The sequence below is a fragment of the Panthera leo genome, chromosome A1 (assembly GCF_018350215.1).
Source record: "Panthera leo isolate Ple1 chromosome A1, P.leo_Ple1_pat1.1, whole genome shotgun sequence".
NCBI lineage: Eukaryota > Metazoa > Chordata > Mammalia > Carnivora > Felidae > Panthera > Panthera leo.
The window spans coordinates 210,330,639-210,353,288 of NC_056679.1; the positions used below are offsets into that span (position 1 = coordinate 210,330,639).

The window sequence follows — 22,650 nt, forward strand, 5'->3', positions numbered from 1 at the left end:
GGCTCCATCCTATTGTCTGTAGCTCTCACTACCCTCCTTCTTTTTGACTCTTAGATCCTTTACTAGACACCAGGCTCCCTCTCTGGTAGGTTCTTTTATAATATATTTTACTTTCAAATGACTATATGCTCATATTTGGTTTTGCATTATCATAACTTGTATCTAGGATATCCAAACAAATCTTGTAACCAGTACTAACATGGACAAAAATTTGAGCAGGCACTTCACAAAAGAAGATATGCAAATGGCCAGTAATCACATGAACAGTTACTTGACATATTAATCATTAGAGAAATGCAAAATAAAACCATAGCACATCTACCTGACTTGTTAGAATTAAAAGGACTGATCATATCAATAGTAAGTAAGAAGACAGAGCCACTGGAACCCATTCCATTGCTGAGGGGAATGTGAAATGGTGCAGCCACATAGGAAAATCGCTCTGCAATTTTCAGTTAAGCCACACACTTGCCAAATGAACCAGTATTTCACTTTTGGTATTTACTCAAGTTCATGAACACATATGTCCACTTGAAAATCTGTACACAAAAGTTCATAGCAGCTTTATTTATAATAGCCCCAGACTAAGAAAAATCTACATGCCCATCAACAGGTGAATGGAATGACATTTGTATTATATCCAAATAATGCAGTTTGTTTATACAAATTATACTTTAAAATTGACTTGAAAACTCTGTGTGTGAGATGTGTTTTTAAGTGTCTTTTATTATGCACCTTAAAATGTACTATTCATGAATTATTATTGCATGTGAGTATTATTGGAAATGAAGACACATCTTAATAATTTCTAAAATGGTAGAGCTAGTACAGTTTTGATGAAGGAGGAGATACGTATGTATGAGAATTTGAGTTACTTCCTGGAGAATCAGACGACTTATGGTAAACAGACTAAGGGATCGGGTTTACATACCGAGACGTAATCCAAATTTATTTTGTGAGTGGGACCAGGAGTCTCTCCATAATTATAAAATAACACATGGAAAATGACAAACACAGGCAAAACATTTAATGTTTTGATCTTTAATGGGCATGGAGCATGACACACAATAAGGATCTACATATAAAATGCATGTATCTGGAGGTATGTTTTAAGATGTTGAAATGAAGTTCAATCTGTCATTTATGTTTCCTTTCATTATCTTCCACTTATGTGTTTCTACCATTACCACCAACCACAATCACATATTGATTCTTTGTTTGCCTAGCTACACTAAATGCTCTGTAGATGTGATTTTCCCCCATGTCAATCTTCTGTTGTTTGGTTTATGACATCCTGATTGCAGGTTTAGTGAGATGTTTATTTGTCAACCAATTAACCATTAAAAAGGAAGTAAATGGAATATTTGTCTTAAACTTTAACATAGTCAAGGAACTATTTCTGAAAAGCAGATTTCATATTTTGAATGCCCTTAATATGAATGCATTTTATCTCGTTCAACAATTTGATTCAGACAACACTGACTGATTTTATGTCTGTACAAGGCACCATGGGGAGCAATTTGGAAGATGCAAAGATGAACCAGAGTATCCTGGTCCTCTCAAGTGGCTTCCCACAGTCTTACTGATGAATTAATTGAAAGGTAGATCTATCTGTCATTGTCAGGGCATCTTGTCTCAGTAGTGAGTTTAGCTTAGTAATTTCACTTAGTGTAATGAAATAACACAGTGTAATACCATGAGCTCAGCTGCAGTAAGGAAGAATGTTTCTGGATAAAAAGCTAATGGTGTGTGGGGAAGACAGTCAGAACTATCCTGGGGTGGACGTTGGTTGCACATCAAATATCCTGCCAGTGTCAACAGCTTTTTAGTGCTTGGTGGGTGTCATGTACCATATACAGGGACCTTCTGAAAACAGAATGTAATCCTAAAAGAGAGACAAAGGACTTATTTTGCAAGTGGCTTTTTCTTGTTCCTCAAATCACACTCCTCTGGAAATTCCCTCAACATAGGCAAGTCTTTATTAAAATCCACAGAGAATATCACCTTGATATCCAGGGCAAGGCTGAGAAGTGGACAAGACAAATATAATGTCTTCTCTAGAGATTGTAGAAATCAATGACCACACTTGCCTGAGAATACAGCTTAATGTACAGTGCAGAACAGAACATGGAATACATGTCCTAGTTTCTTTGTAGTACTTATTGGTGGAAGCAAGAGAAGGGATGGAAATGATGAGGTAGGTTGGGATGTCTTGAAGGAGAGCATGAGTTAGGTACTGTTTTCTAAACAGGGCACTAGACTGCTTCTTAACTGGCAAACTCATTACTAAGGAACAAGTGTGAGAAGAGAAGAGAAGAGAAGAGAAGAGAAGAGAAGAGAAGAGAAGAGAAGAGAAAAGAGAAGAGAGGAAAAAAGAAGACACCAAGGATGGAAAGAGTAGGCAATGGTATCCTATCAATGTGAGGATGTGGAGAAGGAGAGAGGGCTTTGAATCACTTACAATTACACCTATGGTTCCCCCTGTGTGCTGAGGTTTTAAGTCTTACTGGATAGATGAGACATCCTAGCAGTAAGCTATTCAGAGACAACAGAAGAGCAGGAAGGGGTTATCTTATACAACATATGAGGCACATTTTGATGCTGTGCTCTAAACCAAACAATTGCCAGCTACACTTCCTGCTGGCTTCCCTCAGAAGACAAACAACTTGAGCTTTCACAGCCACTGGATTTCCTAGGCAACAGAAGTGTAAACTTGAGAAAAGGCAGAGCCAGGGTAGGGATTGACAGTGAGCTTAGCCACTCAGGCTGTGAATCTGCTTCAGTGATTGCCAAGCTGTGCAATCAGCCTGAAGAGGGCGGCCAGCAAATCTGAGGAGGGGAGGGAACTGGGAGGGAGGTGGATGGAGGAGCTGAGCCCTCCCAGGGGAGCCGGAGAGAGCGTCCCTAGTTTCAGATCCCAGCAACCGGTGGCAGCAGGTTAGCATTAAGGTAAATGAGTGTTTTTGATCTATTATGTTTATTTGATCACTTTGTTTAGATTTAGCTAAACAGAGAAAGAAAGACAGGGAGAAGAAAGAGGAAAGGTATTACTTTCTAAAGAGAAAACCAACAGTTGGTGAGAATTCTTGGTTGTCAGTCTAGGGAGGAAATAGCTTGGTTCTGGGAGAGGCTTTTGTCATCTTTATGAAGAGGTGCTCAGATAAAAATAAAAAAAAATTATTTGATAAAGGGAAAGGAAATAAACATCACTGAGCATCACTTTGTACTAGGTACCTATGGGTGAAGTGTTTGGGTGAATTGCTTCAACTAGCTTGTATGGCCATTAAAAAAATTGACCTTCAAGAATATTAAATATCTCCAAGTTATATGCAATTAAAAGATTGAGCTTTGATTCAGACCATGGTTTTTCTGACATTCACAGGTGTGCTATTTCTGCCATACCTTGCCAAACTGACCACATAGACTCAGATAAGAAACTGAACTCTTATTAAAGTGGGCTGGCATAACTTGCTAAAACTTGTAGAGTTGATTTGATTTATCACAAAATTGAGAAGGGCCTTAGTAAATAGCAATATCTTGACTTCAGTCTGGGGTATAGGTAAACCATACTAAGTAGATGAAATTGTTTCCTGGTTTTAGAGCTCTTTTTTTATCCCCTCAAAATCTTATAACTACAGAAATGTCTTTATTTTGTAATTGTGCATTTTGAATATTGAGATTTAAATCATGGCCATTCATTTATATTCAAATAGCAGTAGTCTAATAACCATAGCAGTGATCAATTCCAAATAGCAATCTAGTAGCATAGTCCTAGGTGCTGATGATATGAAGACAGAAGACACAAAGTTTACAACCTTTGTCCTTAAGGGCCTTATAGTCTAGTAGGACAAGCAGTTCTGAAAGCAGACTTACATCAGGCTTCAACATGGACGCTATTTGGGTTTTTCACAGATTATACAAAGAAAGATGCAAGCTGTATTGCTCTGGTGAGGGTGGTTATGTGAGGCTTCACCATAGTGATTATATAAGGAAGAACAGGACTTCTCTAGGCTAACAAGCGAGGGAGGGTGTTCCTTAAGGTGGGACTGCATGTACAAAGGCACAGAGACAGAATACCATAGTGTGTTTGGGGAATGTGAGTGAGTATAAATGCAGAATAGATTTTAAAGCAGTGGAGAATTACTGGAAACAAGGCTGGAGAGTCAGTCCGGGCCAATGTATACTTCAGGTGGTAAGATGTTTGGTCTTTACCTGCACACATTGGGGGGCCATGAAAGGATTTTTGATTAGAGTGTAAAGTTCACATTTCCATTTTGTAAAGATCGCTTTGACAGTCATTTGAAGGATGGTTGGAGGGAGAAGACTAGAGAAAAGGAACCAGCTAAGAGGCAATTGCAGTAGTGGAAATGGGAAATGAACAGGTCCTAGATTAAGGAGGTATCCTTGGCCATGGAGGTGGGGGAGGGAACAGATATGCAAGGAGTGTCAAGATGGTGAAATTCTATAGGACTTGGCTGCTGATTTGATGTAGAGGGTGAGAAGGAGTCTAGGGTAATGTTCAGTGAATGACCTGTGGAAATGGTGGTGTAACTTCCTGAGGCAAAGAATAAGGAGGACAAGATAATGAATTTGGCTCTGGAACATTAAACTTGAGGTGTCTGTAGGTCATTGAAGTGTGCATGTTTTGTGGGAAATTTGAAATGTGGCTCTGAAGCTAGCACAGTGCATGAGTTGGAATAAAGATTTGGGAGCTGTCATTCTGTCAGTGGATGTGGCTAAGACATGGCCATGGGATGGTGTGAGAGCATGATGAGGGGAAATAACCAAATCCTGGGAAACAGCATTTAAAAAAACAGGCAGAAGAGAAGGGATAGACAAAATAGGTCAGAACCAGAGGAAGGGAGACAGAGGAAAGTAGATTCATAAACATTGAGACAAAAGTTTTAAGAAGGAAGAATGGTCAAAACAACCAACTGCTGGGCAAGGTAAAATAGAAACTAGAAGTGACCGTTGAAGTTGGCCATCAGGTTGGCAGTGCTTCCTGAAGAGAATGTTCAGTGGAGGGACAGAGAAGACCAGACTGCAGTGGACTGAAGCATGAATGGAACATGACAAAGTGGAGAAACTAGAGACTCTTTCAGGTAGTTGGACTATGAAGGGGGTGGGGGGGTTGACAGAAGCAGTCTCTGATGGAGGGACCACTGCAGATTCAGGAACTAAAAAGAGGAGCTGGTGGAGGAGAGGAAAGGGGCACAGCGGAGGGTTGAAGAGGGACTGAAATTGATGTCGTAGGTGGAGATTATCCTTAAGTGGAAGGCAATTCTGAACTTCCTCTGGAGGATGGTTTCAGAGATAAATACCTTTGTAGACTTGGAGGAGGTGATGTGAGTTCATCTCTGTTTGTACTGTGATTTTCAAGGTAAGGTGTGGAGGAGAGTGGCATGGGTTGGAAAGATTGAAAGAGGAATCTAACCAATGTCACATACAAGTATGGTTGACTGTTTTAGAAGGCCCAGCTGTGGTTGAAGAATAAATGTGCAGTGGCATATGTCCATCTTGGCCTGTGGGTTTGTTCAGTTGCACTTCACAGCCCGCTTTAAAAGAGAGGGCACATGGAGAAGTCAAGCCAAGTTAGACATCCATATGGGAGCATAGGAAGCTGACAAGGGTTGAGGACAGAGGCTCTGGTAAGAAGTGGTCAGAATGATATGCTGATGTGTCTAGGATGAAGAGGGGAGGAAATGGATCCAGAAGGGAGAATGCGGTAGGTAATGGCTACAGTGGAAATGCAGAGTCAAGAGACTAGTGGTCACAAGTATCTAAGGTTGGAAGAAAGAAACTAAAAGGTGGAGAGAAAGTGGATATTGAATTTTGAGTTTTCAGAGGAGGCCATATTTGGCTGGTGATAAAAGTAAGAGATGGTATTAGAAAAGGATGCTGGGAGAGCGAGCAGATGAAGTGGCAGAAATCAAGCAGCTCCAGGAACTCCATGGCTGCATGTTGAATGGATTGTCTAGATGAGTTGTGAGGTTGCCCAGGTTGATGGGGGCACCTGGGATGGGGAAGAGGTCCCTGAGGCAGTGTCCAAAGTCTCAGTGATTTAGAAAATGACAGAGCCAAAGAGGGACATGGCAGGGATTTCCAACTGTGCTGTGCTTCGAAGAAAGATGTGAGAATAGGTCATCTTAGAGACTGTGATATTCCATAGTACTTAGAATTTGGGGTGAAAAGTATCTTTATCTGTGGAGACTGCAGAAATAGAGTTCCTTATACAAATTCAGTTCTCAGGTATGAGAAAGACATTAGACCAGTCAGCACCTTGGGAGGGAATGGATGGCACATTCACAAGTAGTAATAGCATAATTTGGATAGAGCTAAGGGATGCAGGTAAGGGTGATCGAACACCGGAGGGCCACCATAGAGAGGCAGGGCAGGAGGAGGTGCATTATTGTTAATAAGCTTGTCCCTATTTTTATACAAGAATGATTTGTGGTGACTACAGTGGTTCCTGGTTTAAAAAATGAATATTTCTTGAAATGTTGTGGACAGCTTACAAAAGATCCCTGGGGAAGTGGCAGGCACAAAAGAACCTGCTCATAACCTTGGTTCTGATAGTTACGTCTGAACTGGGACAAACTCTAAATCTCTTTGTACCTCAGTTTCCTTATTTTGTAAAATAGGAACAGCCACATCCCCTCTAATGTAAGAGTACTTTGTAAATTATGAGTTATTATCCAAACTTACTTTAGAGCGGACACATTTTCTGTTCTAAACAAATGGATAGTGAATAATTTGCAAAACACGGGCCACAGAAAGCCTGACACAGAGTAAATGATCAATAAGTGTTCCTGTTGCTTTTGTTATGGTCTGTATGTTATCTTCTGTATGGTCCTGGGTTAACAATTTCTTTGTAAGACCAGACACTCAGAATTCAGGCCTTGTGGACCAGAGGTCTCTGTGGCAACTATTAAACTTTGCTGTTGTAGCATGAAAGCAGCCACAGATAACATATTAACAAATGTGTGTGGCTGTTTTCCAATAAAACTTTATTTATAAAACTAGGTGGAGAGGCAAATTTGGCCCATGGGCTATGGTTTGATGTACCCAGGTCTAGATCATTTAGATTATGTTTGCCTGAACTCAGGGTCTTTTTGATAAGTGCCCAGGGAAAGGTGGATCTTATTTTCTTCAGGGGAACAGAGGTTGAGAACCCTGAAATCATCAACATGCTAACTTCTGATTCCAGGACTCACATTACTCTCCATCAGAGTGATCTGGTTGCTCCAGATAATGGCATGGAATAAACTGATCTGGATGTGCTCCCACACTTAATTTCTAGAAGGATCTGAATGTGTTCACACACTTACTTTCTAGAAGGATTCTATCTCTTCTGCCAACTGTGGCAGAAACTGCCAGCTTCCCACTCAATGGCCAGTTTCCTCTTCTTTATAAATGACACCTGAAGGATAGCAATGTACCCAGCCAAAAATTAGGTTTCTCAACTGTCTTAGTCTGCCTGGGCTGCTATAGCAAAATACCACAGACTGGGCAGCTTATAAAAACAAAAATTTATTTCTCACAGTTCCACAGGCTGGGAAGTCCAGGATCAAAATACCAGCATGGTGGGGCCCTCTTCCTGATATAAGACTGGAGCCTCTTTTATAAGACACTAATCCCCTTCATGAAGTCTCTACTCTCATGATTTAAGTAGCTCCAGAAGTCCCTACCTCCTAATACCAGGAGTTAGGATTTCAACCTATGAATTTTAGAAGGACAGAAACATTCAGATCACAGCACCAGCCTCCTTTGCAGGAACAGTCAATGAAATTTAAGTGGAAGGAGTTGGGTGGAGTCTCTGGGGATCCCTTAAAGGGGGATGACTCAGCTAGGAAGTGCATTCTTCTTGCCCTCTGTTCTTTTCTGCTGCCTGGGGTGTGGATGTAATGGTGGGAGCAACTATGGTGATTTTGTAACTTCAGGCAACTCTGAGGATAAAAACAATGGTAAGGTAGAAAGATAGCAGTTCCTTGAGACATTCACTCTTTGAAATGCCTCCAGACTTCATTTACACCAGAGGAAAATAAACCTCTATCATTTTCAGAGATAATTACCTGTTTCTATCATGAGTATCTAGACAGAATTCCTGTCTGAAATTCCAATCTGCACTGATGTTGACACTCTGACATTGGATTTCTATCCATCAACACTTCTTGGTTTTCTGGAAGTTATCAGTTAAGAACCTGTAAGATGCAAATAATTGGCTGGATTTCTAAGTGGCTACAAAATAAGCATTAAATAGACAATTGACTCCAAAGGAAACATTTTAAGTGACCATGAAATAGTAAGTAAGTGATTTTGGTTTCTAATGTTGCAAAAATACAAATGGTAATCATAACTTTATTCCCTTTATTCCCATCTAACAACAGTGGAAGATCCACAGTTGAGGTTTGTCCTTGCAGTGAGTTTGAAACGGGGTATTGGAAAGTTGCCTGATTGGTTCTAAGAACATAGTCACTAAAACCAGAGAGTTTGGAAAAAAATTATTTTTCTTTTGTCTTCTTTTCTTTTCTTTTCTTTTCTTTTCCTTTTGCATTTTGTACAGGAATCTAGCCAAATCTTTGCTTACTTTTGTGTAGCTTAGATCCTTTTTTTAGTCTGCTTCTTAAGATCTTTCATGTGGCAGGCTGCCTGACCAGAATAGATTGCAAGTAATTTCCTGGTAAAAACCCCAGAGACTCAAGTCACAGGAAGATGGAGAAGGAGACAGCAAGGACAGTGTTATTAAGAAAGCTCCTGGTTCCAGAGATTCCCAGGGGATGCTCATTATAAGGATCTTGTAACCCTGGGACCTCTGTGCTTTACAAATCCTAGTATCACATTGTGTTAGCTACATGGGCCCTTGAATATCACACTAAACAGTATTTCTCACTCTCTTCATGGCCAAAAATGCTACAGAGGTTGCTAAATGCTGATAAAATTCTACTGAGAGGAGCGCCTGGGTGGCTCAGTTGGTTAAGCATCTGACACATGATCTCAGCTCAGGTCTTCATCTGAGGGTTGTGATTTCAAGCCCTATGTTGGGCTCCATGTTGGGCCCAATGCTGGGTGTAGAGCTACTGTAATGCCTGAAGTTCCAAAACCTCCCAAAAAAGACCACCAGAGTCGTAAGTCAAAGCCAAGCGGCAAGGGTCGTTTATTGCAGGTTCGAACCTGGTCCTCTGCGCACTCGTCGCCGGTGACGCAAGAGGCCACGATTAGGGTTGGTATAGCGTTTTTATAGACAGAGACAAATAGCACAGGGGAGGTTTTTACTTGTGGCGGGAGGAAGAAAGGGGGAAGGGGGTAGGTGAGGAATGTGCTAAGCAAGCAGGTTTACAGAAGCGAGAAATGCCGGTTAGTTTGTATACAATCACTCATTCCATTACATATCAGACTACATTTAGGAAGTTTTACAGCCCATTCTACTACACAGCCAAAGGTCTCACAATGCTCGTAGCAAACAGCAAGCAAAACAAACTTCTCAGCAATTGTATTTCTTTATCAAAGATCCATAATAAGCAGAAAAGAGAACCTAGCTTTAAACTAAGGCGGGGCTGTCATTTGGATTCAAAGCTGTTCCTTTCACTACTTAAGAAAAATTTCTGCTGAGAGAACAGGTTATAATGGAGTTACTTTATCTCTTCTCCCACTTCTCAGGAGGAGCTGAGTCTCTCCTCACACTGGACTGTTAGTTATTTTTCCCAGGTAAAGGTGAATATGTCGGGTCAACCCAAGCATGTAGGAATAAGATTTTGCTAATTGTATTAGTTAGTAATTTGGCTGTAAGTAATAGAGAACCTGACTAATGGTGTATTAAGCAAATAGGGGCTTCTGTTTCTCACAAGCTGCGAATGTGAAGTCAGGCAATTGCCAGAACTCGTTCAGCAGCACAGTGATGGTAGGGCTGTAAGTTGGTACCTCTGTGATTCCCTTGGCTTTTCCCTTGTGATTGCACGAAGGCTGTCACTTCTCCAGACAGTGCCTTCTCTTTCAAGGCAGGAAGAGGCAAAGGAGATGGAAGAGTTCTCCCAGAGCCCTCAGTACTTTTCAGCTGAGTCTCTGGCCAGAACTCATTCCCACTGCCACCCAACTGAAAGTGGAACGTAGCAGACAAAGGAGATTGGAATGACCCTTAAAGAGCCAGTTGACAGTGCCTGGAAAATCCGCTGTAGTTCAAATCCAACCAAGTTAAAACTACCCTGAGGAATGTAAACTCCTGTAAGGGACGTTGGCTATCTCATTCATTACTATTGTGTGGCACATAATAGGTGTTCAATAAATATAAGTTGGCTTTAGGACCAGGACTAGAGTGAGGCAAAGTACGCACCTAGGGAACAATATTTAAGGAGGCACTCACTCTGAGGCTCAGGCAGATACAAGGTTGACATTGGCACAATCCTGAGATAGAAAGCTTGCTTGAACATTACACCCTAGGAGGGTCTGGGTGGCTCAGTCGGTTGAGCGTCTGACTTCGGCTGAGGTCATGATCTCGCAGTCTGTGAGTTCAAGCCCCACGTCGGGCTCTGTGCTGACAGCTCAGAGCCTGGAAACTGCTTCAGATTCTGTGTCTCCCTTTCTCTCTGCCCCTCCACCACTCGTTCTCTCTCTCTCTCTCTCTCTCAAAAAAAAAAATAAACATTAAAAAATTAAAAAATAAACAAACATTGCACCCTAGACACCTACCTGAATCCCAGCCCTGGTTGAACTTAATAAAATGAAATTTCTAGAAGATGTATGAAATAGACACTTTACAACACTGATATTTATACATTATTCTCAAATCATGCCATATCATAAACACTAAAATGAGGATTTAAATCACACCCCAAAGATCAGCAGAAAGAATAAAAGACTATAAGCAGAGGTGGGCTCTAGAGAAACCTGCCTATTGACAAGAGCTAAAGCATGAATTTTAAGCATCTTGAGAAAATGCATTTTGGCAGAGAGGATCTGATCAGATGCCAGACTTCACTGCCATCTCATTTCTACAGTGTGCCCATGTCATTAAAGCATAGATTACATACTGTCCTACTTTAAATCTACATGGAAGTTGGCAATCCAAACAAAACCCAGCTGTTTCATATATTCATATGTTGTGGAATAATTGTCAACATAATTTGTGGGAAAAGAGTAAATATAATGGAAGATAATCAGCACAGTAGCTTTGCATTTAGATTTCAGAAGAAAAAAAAACACCTTGCACATCACTCTACTAACTGAGCAAGGACCCTGAGGAGAGAGGGAAAGGGGTCGCATTTAGGACCTTGTGTGGCCTGTGTTTGCTGTGCACTGTTGTCCCCTTCCCTCCTCGGCAGTGAAATCCTTCCAGCGTTCCAAGGCAGTCTGTTCCTTGAAGCTTTTGCTTTCCTTCTCATTTCATGGGCCTTCTCCGAATTCCCAAAGCAGTTTATGAGCACAATGGCATAGCTGTTGACAGCAGAGACTTGGGCAGGACACTCCTAGCTGTCAGCCCTGACTCTGCCACTGCCTTGTGGCACTTTCCCAGCCCATGACTGGGGTATGTGCTGACTTCCCGGAATAGGGCAGCAATATTTGATAGAACCCACCGCATGAGGCCTTGTGCTCATGTGTGTAAAGCACTGAGCCATAGGTGTGGCCACCGGAGTGGTTACAATTGTGGTTATTACCACTTCTCTTCCTGCCTGGATCTGATCCTATGTTAGGTTCCCATCTTTCCTCCAGGCCTTCCCCTCAAGGTCTCACTCCTGCCACCAGACGAACTTCACAGCTCCTGTCACTTAGATTCTCAAACTCCGATGTACATGAAAAACCTCTGGAAAACATTAAAATACAGAAACTGGCATTCACACCTAGAGATTCAAACTTCCTGTGTTTGGGGTGGGGTATGGACATCTTTATTTTTCAACAATACCTCTGGGGCTCTCCTTGTCCCTGATGCTCCCAGTTCCTTCTCTACAGCAGGGCCGCTCAGCCTCAGTACTACTGGCCTTCTGGACTAGAGAATTCTTGGTTGTCGAGGGCTTTCCTGTGCATTGTAGGATATTAGCATCTCCGGCCTCCACGCGTGAGATTCCAGTAGTACCCCTCACGACAACCCAAAATGTCTCCAAACCTTGTCAAATGTCCCTGGGGTCAGGGGCTGGGTGGGCAGGGTGGGTGAAATCATACCTGAATGGAACTACAGCTCTACCTCACCTGCAGAATTAGCACAGTCCCTTGCATAGCCAGAGGTGCCAAGGGTCTGTTTAGTTGAATTGAGCTCAGATGGGTTCAATGAAGGATCTCCCAGGATGTCAATGACACTGACACACACCTGTGATTATGCCTGGAGCGGGGTGGTTCCCAATATTCTACTGCAAAAACTATGTCTTTCTTCATATCGTCTGAGTCTTTCATTTCAGTCTCAGAGGAAGCACATCCTAGCCACCTGCTACACTGCTCTGAGCACTGGGATCTAATGTTTATTCCAGAGGAACATTTTCTGTGGGGAAAACCTCTTGAGGGACCACAGCTTTTTGCCATCTACCACACAGCAATAATTAATTTATTGAATGGACTGGAGTCAATAGAGATAGTTTAATTTTTCCCAACCACGACCTTCAAACATGATCTGTTGTATGTCTTGCTCCACCCCTGGATGACATTTCAAGTATTAAAAGATGCACTGAGTCAAAATTAAAATTTCAGTCTTACTTCCTGTTCCCAAGTAGAGAAAGGGTAAAAACCACTGCATGCCCTCCATCCCTATGGGGATGGCCCTTAGGTACAGGGTCAAATCTGAGCTGGCAGATGGGGAAAGGTTTGGCTTGGATGTGAGCTGTAGAGAAGGGAAGTATGACTCCCACCTCTTAAGAATGAGCTTGGAGCCCTAATGTTTTAGCAGCAGCTACCTACTCTTTTCTTTGCCTTACTCTTTTCTCTGAATAGAAGAGTGTTTAAAATCACAAGGAGCTATTCTAGCAACCCTAGGACCCTTGCTACTGAAATGGTTAATGTAATGGCACAGGTATTTAACAGTGACATAAATTCCTAAAAATGCTTTTAAGGCAAAACTCATCACATGGCCTGGCTGTGGGGAAAATGGGCTTGATAGCATAAAGAGGCAGGAGAGGTCTTTGGAAAGATTGGATGGCTTTGCTGGCAGTTGCTGTTCTCACGGGGCGGGCTTGTGTGACTTTCTCAGTAGGACAGTTTCCTCAAGGCACACACTGTCCCCCTGTCCCAGCACCCCGAGCACTAGGGTGCAAAGAAGGACTGTCCAGGCAAAACCAGGCCCACCCATCGTAGTGCACATCCCTGCCTAGCCTGGTGAGGCCGGGCTGCTGCCGTTCCTTCTCCTCAGTACGTGGCCCACCTCCCCTGTGCTCCCCCTCCCGTGTTTACAAGGCCTTCCTGTTTCCCTAATTCTGTCTCAACTCTTACAGGCTAACTCTGCTCTCTAAAGTTTACCCAAGCTGACTAAACCTGCTTCAGCTCCCTCTGCTCCTTCATATAACCACCCTTTTCCTGAGAGATGAAAACAAGAAGTGTAGTGTCACAGAAAACAGAGAGGATAGTGTTCTTTAGAGAGTGGAGTGAGACATTTCCTTTGGATTTTTGCATCAGAGGATATGGAAGATCTTGGTGCTTTCTCTTGATGGATGTTTGAATAAGTGATCCCTGGGGCTGTCTCTTTGGTTTTGAGATCTACCTCTGTGTTGCAGATTGTTGGGGTGTAGGTTCATGAGACAGAGAGAGAAGTGAGAGAAATATGTAATTCAGCTTATTGCCACTAAAGAGAGACAGACACAGAGAGACAGACACACAGGGTGATGTAATTCAGCTTATTGCCACTAGAGGACACCAAAGACCACAGTCTGGGGCTTGAGAGGTGGTGGTTGTTTTTTTGTTTTTCCCCCATAAAGGTTCAACTTAAATCTGCCCCTGAACTCAGCAAAGAAGACTTTCATTGAGAATCATGAAGAGACAGACCTCCATGCATTTTTAGCTTTCCACATCCTGTCCCATAATGATTCTTGCATTCCAAGAAGAGTGCTCTGGCAGTGACAGGCAGCTGTGCACCAGGACAGTGGGATGAAGGAGCCTTAACTAGTTACAGTGTGAGAAGACCTGGTGACCATTGCTGCAAAGTCTCCTTTGGCTTTGCTGCTGGTGGCTCCACTCAGCCAGTGCCCCATGTCTCCAGGACTCTGCATCCTTTTGCTCTGTGCGTGTTCCTCCTCACCAGCCAGTGGGGGTGGGGTGGTGGTGAGGAGCTGTCAGCAGGCGCTCTGGCTGCCACAGCTGAGCCCTCTCTCTCCTTCAGACTGTACATTCATGTACTCTCCAACTCAGATCTCTTTACCTTTCTCTTCCCTGCTGCCAATATCTCCATCCAGTCAGCATGACCTCTCACCTGATCATCCCCAGCCTGTGCCACCTTCCCATCCATTGTCCACACTGAACCAGAGAGCTCTTTGACATTGCAAACTGTCACCCCCTCATTGAAGCTCTTTGTGATCTTCTGTTGCTCTCAGTACAGGATCCAAACTGCCCAGCATGGTGTCCCAGGCTCCTTGTGATCTGGTGCCTGCTTACTTGCCCAGTTTCATCTTTTTCCGACTTTCCACTTCCCACATCCCCTCCCTTTTGCCACAATGCTTCACCTTACCACCCACCCACCCTTCATCAGTCATACTACAATACTTGTGTTTCTGTATTTATACCGTTTTCTCTTTCGCTTTGGCCTTGGTACTTGGAAAATGCCCAGTGTCCTTCCTTCTTCCACCCCGTACGACCTTGGGCTGGATGACTACTCTTTCCTTTAGGATGAAAGCTTAAACATCACCTCCTCTGAGAAGTCTTCAGGGTTAGCACCCCCTTCTGATTTATTGTGGCTGAGTAGTGGGTTGCTCCCTGCCAATTCCCACTCCCGGAAGCACTGTGTTTCTTACTCCCTGTTCCACAGTCTAACCCAGTGCCCTACTCTTAACTAAGCCCTTACTAAACATTTGGTGGCACAATGGACCAAGTGTACCTGACCCAGGGAAGTGTGCAGGGCCAACACCAGGTGGCGCTGCGGCCACGTGCATCAGGAGGGATCCTGATGCCCTGGCAAGGCTGGGCCTCCTCTGTTGTCCCCATGCCTGCTTTTCGAGGCTCCAGAAGGGTCTCCTGCAGTCAGGGACAGCTTTGTGCCACGCTGTGATGTTGGTGACACACGTTTGGGGACAGACTCTGGCCCAGGCCTATGGAAGCCCTGAGTGTCTCTCTTCTTCCCCAAGACCCTCCCTGATCCGTGCCTTCTTTGAAAGCCCCCAGTTCTTACCAAACCTGTTTCCTGCCTTGCTTAACTACGTGACTTCAGTACTCAAATTTAGGATTCTGTGCTATTCAAGGGCTTGCTTGTCAGAGTAATCCTTCCTTTACAGCACTGGTGCCCTGAAAACAGCACACAAAGCCTATTAACTGTCCATGAAATGTGTAAATAAATGATGAAAGAGAATGCTTAATATGGGTATTTCAAGTATGATGGCAGGAGAGAATTTGTGGGGTTTTTTTTTCCTGAATATATCAAATTCGACTCCAGAGGTAACTGTTAGTATGGTCACTGTGTCCAGTTAGGCACAGGAGATAGAAACAGCAGGGTGTTTTCCTGGACTCTACCCTGCTCTCCTATGAGTGGGTTCCATCAAACTGTTCTTTGAGGTTCTTTTATATTATTTCACAAAGGTGGTGAAGTTGAAAGAGGTCTGCATGAAAGTCAGAAGATCTATGTTTGGGTATGAGCCAACACTTTGGGGCAAGTTGCTTTACCAGCCGGCGCCTTAGTTCCCTAGTCTGCTGACAGAGGTCAGGACCCGGGGCCGTCACTCAGGGTCTCGCATGGTGTGTGAATTCCTGGGAGCCACACCGACTGCTCCCCACTTGCTTTATCTGTGAAATAGAAATCATAGTTATGATTAGCTAATAGGGTTTTTTTTAATTGAGATAAAATTTATATAACATGAAATTAGTCATTTAAAAATATACTGTACATTCATAATGTTGTGCAACCACCACCCATATCGAGTTCCAAAACATTAAAGCCCATACCTATTAAGCAGTCACTCCCCATTGCCACCTTCCCCCAGGCCTTGGCCGCGACCAGTCGGTGTTCTGTCTCTACGCATTTGACTATTTTGATATTTCAAATGAATGGAATCGTACAAACGTGTGACATTTTGTATCTGGCTTCTTTCACTTAGTGTGCTGTTTTTGACATTCCCCCACATTGTAGCATGTGTCAGTACCTCATTCCTTTTTATGACTGAATAATATTCTGTGGTATGCTTTTACTCTCTTGCCTTTGTACGTAGTCTCCTCTCTCATTAGTGGCTTTGTCCCACTCTCTGCCTGTCAAATTGCTATTCACCCCCTGATGCCCACATCTCAGGCTACTTCCCCAATTCCTGTGGCTCTCTGTTTAGGCATTAATATTGTACTCTTCTCACTATCCCATAATAATCCATGTGTACCTCCCTTTCTCTACCCACTAGGGAAGTCTGGACTCCCTAGGAACAGGGACAGAACTTTGTTCATCTTCAGGTTCGTAGCACCTAGCAGACCTGACCAACACTATCTACCCAACAAATATCTGTTGAATTAGTGAGTGAGGAGATTCTTCTCACGTTTGTCAAGTTTACACTTATTACACAAAAGGAGTAGGCAGTAGCGTGGAAACAGCTCATGATAATGCACTGTTACTATGATCCTAAATCTGGGGTCACGTGGAAATAGTGCATTTGAAACTTGGTGGCCTGGGACAAGTTGAACCACCTTTTGTTCATCTGTTTGTTTGTAGATGGACATTTGGGTTGTTTCTACCTTTTGGCTATTGTGAATAATGCTGCTGTGAATATGACATATGCGTATTTGTTTGAGTTTCTGTTTTCAATTCAGCTCCTAGGGTTTTCATGAGGACTGGGCACATGCTTATCTCATAGTGGGGGCAGAATAAATGTTAGGATTGATGTTATTTATTTTATCTTGAAGGTGTGTAAATAGGGTCCCACATGGGTTCTTTCTCTTGCCGTCTCACACACACGGGAGCTGGATCTCACTTTCTCCCACTACTGGTTTGTAGCCTGTATGTCTCTCCATTCCCCTCCTCCCTGCTGCCGTGGCTGGTGTGGTAAACCAGGGAGGGTAGGGTAGGGTGAAAGAGGCAGGGGAGAAGTAGTGGAAATGCGGAGGGGGAGGTGAGCGGCTGGGAGCCACTGGGCAGGTAGTACGGAGGAAGGGGCAGAGGCAGGAAGGACACCAGGTCCGGAAAGAGCAGACCCTGAGGTGGGTCTAAGAATGAGGAGGGCACAGGGTTGCTGCTTTCCTGCTCCAGTGGAGGGAGGCGGGGTGAGGCTGGGGCCGGTACCACCAGCAGCCTCTGGTCAGGACTAAGAGGTACCTCAGGAGAGGATGTGCAAGGGAGCAGGAGGTGGCTGGAGTGAACTGATGTTTTTGTACAGAAAGAGGAGATTCTGATAGTGTCTGGAGCACTCTGTGGGGGTGGCGTTAGGGCCAGAAGCTGGGAACAAGCTCCTGGGGTCGTCAGCTTGACATCAGGTGACAAAATAGTAACAAGAAAATGCAGGTTTGAGGAACACGAATGCTGCCAGGAAGGCAGTTGATTTGGGCTGTGGATGAGACTGTTGGAGTAGAGTCTGAACACTCTGGGTAAAAGTTCCTCAGGAGCTGAGAGGGAGGTCTCCAAAAGTGTGGCGTGTGGTCATCTGGAATTCTGGCACACCTGTTCCTCTGGTGCTGGAGGGAGCAAAGAAGGATCCACATACCTTTGGTCAGAGCAATTTCTTCTTAATGTGGAATAGAGAGGCCACGACCTAACAGGCAAAGGCCTCCTTCTTGCCCTGGTGTCCAAGAGAACTGAGAAGAATCACTCACATTTGCATTTATATAGTGCGAATTAGAATGCAGGTCAAGGCGGAGGGAACCCATAAGACGGCTCTTAGGAGGTGCTGTAGGAAATGAGGCAGTCAGGCACGCGCATCCCTGACTTACCTCTTCTGGTCTGTTTTCAGTCTGAGCTTCCCTCCCTCCAAAGTTAAACAATATGGTCTTTGTTGGGGAGAATTTATAGCTTGTATTGGAGAGGAACAGCTTTAGAGAGCGTTTATCTGAGAGTTGTCTTCTCTGATGACAAGAATCCCCTCCTAACGTGGCGCTCAGGAGAAATATCAGCACTTGGCCAGGGATGGGGGGCCCTTAAGCCAAGGGCAGATCCATTCTAACATCATCTTTCTGCATCTTGAATGCTGTGTTTGCATAGCCTTCAACCATCTTGCTCCTTCATTCACAATTCACATTAAAAAAAATAGTTTCTAGAGTTCCTCATTTACATTGGTCAGTGAGCTCGTAAGATGATTAGTTGTTTTTGGAATAGGGAGGAACTTTCAGATCGTTTAATCCAATCCTTCCATTTGACAGAGGAGGAGAAACCAGGGACCCTGAGATTTGCTCAGACAATTTGCCCTGGGGCTGCGTCTCCAGGCTCCCAGGCCAGTATGCTTTCCACTCTTGTGCAGGTTTTGAAAACTCCAGCCCCACTGCAGGAGTCTGTATGTGGCCAGGGACCTCTCAGGAGAGGATGCTTCACTGCACACATTCTTCTCTTCCTAAATATTTAAATCACAAAAGCCAAACTGTAGAAAAATAAATATTATGTCTATTTGTCAGGAGACAGTTAGTGTCTATTTACCCTTTTCTGTCCTCAGAATCTAGGTGTTCATGGACACTAGTCTGTTAATCAAAACATGCTGGTTCCTGGCAGGGATCATTCAGTGTTGAGAATCTCAGTCAAGACAGAAACAATAATAGTTAGTATTTAGACCAAAGACGAGAATATTAAATGTGGAGTCAAAGGGGAGCACGTAGAATGCTAAATAAAAGAATAAAGCATATAGGGTTGACTCAAAAAGGAGAGTAAAGGGAAGTGAGACTTTTTATTTTATGGCAGGAGGAGGGTTTCAACTATATGAAAGTGTATCTAGGAAAAGCTGTTTATTTATAACTGTTGTCCAGGCTGGAGAAATCAGATGTTCTCTGGACTAAACAAGTAAGTAAGAAATATGCTGAACACATAGTTGGTCTAAATGAAAGTTGGGAATTCTGAGAGGTTCGAGGCTGTTCCTTGGAGAGGCTGCTGTCACCCCATAGGCCAGAAGCAGGTGAGAGGCCAAGCTCTGCTAATGTGCTGTGAACTCTTCTGTCAGATGGCGGGCACGGCACGTCATGACCGAGAGATGGCGATCCAGTCCAAGAGGAAGCTCACCACGGCCACCGATCCCATTGAAAGACTCCGACTGCAGTGCCTGGCCAGGGGCTCCGCAGGCATCAAAGGTCTTGGCAGGTAGGGTCCCGGCCATGGGGAGGAAGGACACTGCCAGGTGAGGCTAATACTGGCTGTGTGACCTTGACCGAGTCTTATTCTCCTAGGGTCTCAGTTCCCTATTTGTAAAATGTAGTTTGGAAGACTTGATCTCTGAAGCATCTTGTGACCGTTTTTGGTTCTTAGTCCCAGATTCAGCAAGGCTGTGTCTGAGATGAGAGCACAGCCCCTGGGACAACTTGAAGTGAAGAGAGAGGCGTGCCCAGGTCCCAGCGACACCCAGCAGGATGCGGAGAGGGACTCTGCTAGAAACTGACAATGGAAGCGAGCTTGGAAGAGGGAGGAAGTTGCTTTCAGGCAGTCACATCTTGCTGACCTCCAGGGGGCACTGGAATTGCCTGTGGGATATTCACTGCCGGTGGGCTTCTCCCAACTCCATAGGACCTGTCCTCTGGCCCTCTGACAGTGTGAGAAGTCCTCAGGACCAGGAAACCCAAGGAAAAAGAGATTGTAAGCCTCCAACTGGCAGGATCTCTTTTTAACAGACTGCACGGAATGCCTGCCATGGGCCAGGTGTTTGTATGTTTGTGGGTGAACAAGGTTTCTCCAGGCCCCAGGCAGGACTTAGACTAAGGAAATTGACTGTCACAAAAACCAGAATCTCCGTGGTGATGTTGTAGGTTAGAGAAATACAGGGCACCGCAGCAGGGGCATCCGACCTCACATGTGGAGGTTATAGACAGCTTCACTTACAGCGAGGAACTTACTGAGCATTGGGGACATCACTTAATAGTCTCAAATTCTCAGACTAAGCCTGGCTCTGTCAGAAGCCCAGGCTGTGGGTATGTGGACCCTGGTGGCCAGGCAGTCACAGTCCAGTGAGAAGACTAGCCCATTTCTCTTCAATACTGTATCACCCCAACCTACAACCTCCACGTCTTTCATCCTGGAGCCATGTCATTGTCCGTGGTGCAAACCCCTCAGGAACACTGCCCTCTGTCCCACTCACTGGCCCACTCAGTTGAGTCCCTCTTGCTGCCTACCCACCCCCCAACCCCTCCTAGCCCTTCCACTGTGAGCCAGTCTATTGGCTCATCCTTGGCCTTTTGCTCCACTGTGTGCTCTGCCTTGGCCCCTTTACTAGTTTTTCCCTTCCCTCAATCTCTCCTCGACTCAAGTGGAAGGTGCTCCCTAGTTTTCCTCTTTATGGGACCACAAAAGTAAAGTGCCATTTTCGTCACATGATGTCAAGGATACATACTGTCAACATGATTTATCAGTATTGGTATTGACCTTGATCACCTGGCTGAGGTAGTGTTTGTCTGGCTTTTCCCATGTAAAGTTACCATTCCTCCCCAACCCCATTCCGTACTGGACTGGAAGGAAGGAAGTCTCCATGCAAAGCCACACTTAGGAAGTGGGGAGTATGCTTCCCTCCTTGAGGACAGAGCGTATGTGCATAATTTATTTGGAATTCTACTCAAGGGAAATTTGTCTTTTCTAAATAATATTTATTTATTTATTTAATCATTTATTTAAACCCATATGGACTCATGGATATTTATTCTATACTTTGTGTTACAATTTAACACTATTGTATTGCTCAAACTCTAGAAAATTGAGCTTTAGAAGCTCTTTCAGTTGGCTCCTATGTCCCTTTGACATATCCCCATCATTGTTAAGTTTTTTTATTTGTTTGTTTTGAGTGCTTCCTTACTTTCTGTACAAGATACTCCAAGCTCATCTTGCGTATTTCGTGTCCCAGTCCTAGAATCAGACATTTCTCCGAGAAGCCCCATTCTTTTTATTGGATAATTGCATTAGAAATCAAGATCTAGGCTCTAGATGTGCTTGTTGTTACTGGGGTGTTACTTCTAGGTTCTCTTAGCTGACAGAAGAAGAAAGCATATGTGTAAATATATGTACAATCTATAGATAATTTTATATGTAATCATCTGTGTTTATATTAAGCTAAGCATGAGTTCATACTGTCTCCAACTCTAGCCCATTACCACATGCATCCGACCATTTAGCCTCCTCCCCTCGCTTATCTATAAATTCCCATTTCAACAGTGATAAATCTGGCTCCCACCATCTGCCATCTATTTACTTAATTGTTCAATTCCAGTATACCTTATAGCAATGTCAGAATTGTTAACTCAGATCTCCATGGGAAATATTATTATCAACTAGAGTCCAGTGCTTATGTGCAGTTCCTTTTGCCTTTAGTCCTACAGACTCCCATCTCCACAGCTACTTAAGTCAGCACCTTCATACTCCATGGCTCCCCCTCCACCCCCTTTCAGTGAGGTTGTTTCAAACTTTTGTAATACAGTTGAGTTCTCTTGTCACTGTGCATTCCTTCCTGGGATCCCCTGACCTCCTAGTTATTTTAAAGTTTGTATACATTAAATTTTATTCTTTGTAATCTACAGTTCTATGGACTTTAGCAAGTATGTCATGTATCCACCATTATAGTTTGGGCTTTAGCAAGTATATCATGTATCCACCATCATAGAGAATAGTTTCACGGTCCTAAAAATTCCCTGTTGCTCCACCTATTCTCTTCCTTCCTTCCTTTTTCTTTTTATTGTATGTATAGTTTTGCCTTTTGCAGAATGTCATAGAATTAGAATCACATAGTACATTTTCTTTTAAGGTTTTCCTTTTATGAGATTCTGGGAAGAGGCTCTCCAATTTTGGAAGGAGGGTACAGACAAGAATCTAGGGCTTCTGTATTTTACTTTGAATAACGTTGAGAGTGGTTTATTTTTAAATCTTTGTGCTTACATCTTATTCTATGTTCTTTTCTTTCCTGTGTGTGTGTGTATGTGTGTGTGCATTTTCTTCAGAGTGTTTCGAATTATGGATGACAATAACAACCGGACCCTTGATTTCAAAGAATTTTTGAAAGGACTAAATGATTATGCTGTGGTCATGGAAAAGGAAGAGGCAGAAGAGCTCTTCCGGAGGTTTGATAAAGATGGAAATGGAACAATAGACTTCAATGAATTTCTTCTCACATTAAGAGTAAGTGGCCTCATGAATCAGTGTATCTTCTGAGTTTGGCTTTCACGTGGTTTGGGTTGGTTATTTTGAGGTTTTGTTTTCAGAAGTTGTTACTGTGCTGTGGAGGAGATGGGAAGGAGATTGATAACAGGTTTAGGGACTTTTTGGAGTAACCATAATGCATGTCATTTAACAGCACACAATTTCATACCACTGAAAGGAATCAGATATTTCATCATATATCTTACAAAAAAAAGCTCATTTGCTTGTGTTGTCTGTGTTTGTGTTTTTTTTTTTTT

The 22,650-nt window shown here is 43.5% G+C and overlaps 1 protein-coding gene across 4 annotated transcripts in view; it reads left to right on the top strand.

Annotated features, from left to right (window-relative positions):
* The first annotated feature begins 2,876 nt into the window (after positions 1-2,876).
* The window catches only part of CAPSL (calcyphosine like), a 38,856-nt gene continuing 19,082 nt past the window's right edge, over positions 2,877-22,650 (top strand). For all 4 annotated transcript variants that reach the window (XM_042952112.1, XM_042952118.1, XM_042952132.1 and 1 more), the window contains exons 1-3: positions 2,877-2,949; positions 19,227-19,363; positions 22,195-22,372. In XM_042952112.1, the coding sequence (XP_042808046.1) occupies positions 19,227-19,363; positions 22,195-22,372 (315 nt within the window). In that variant the 5' untranslated portion in view covers positions 2,877-2,949. The remainder of the gene's footprint in view (positions 2,950-19,226; positions 19,364-22,194; positions 22,373-22,650) is intronic.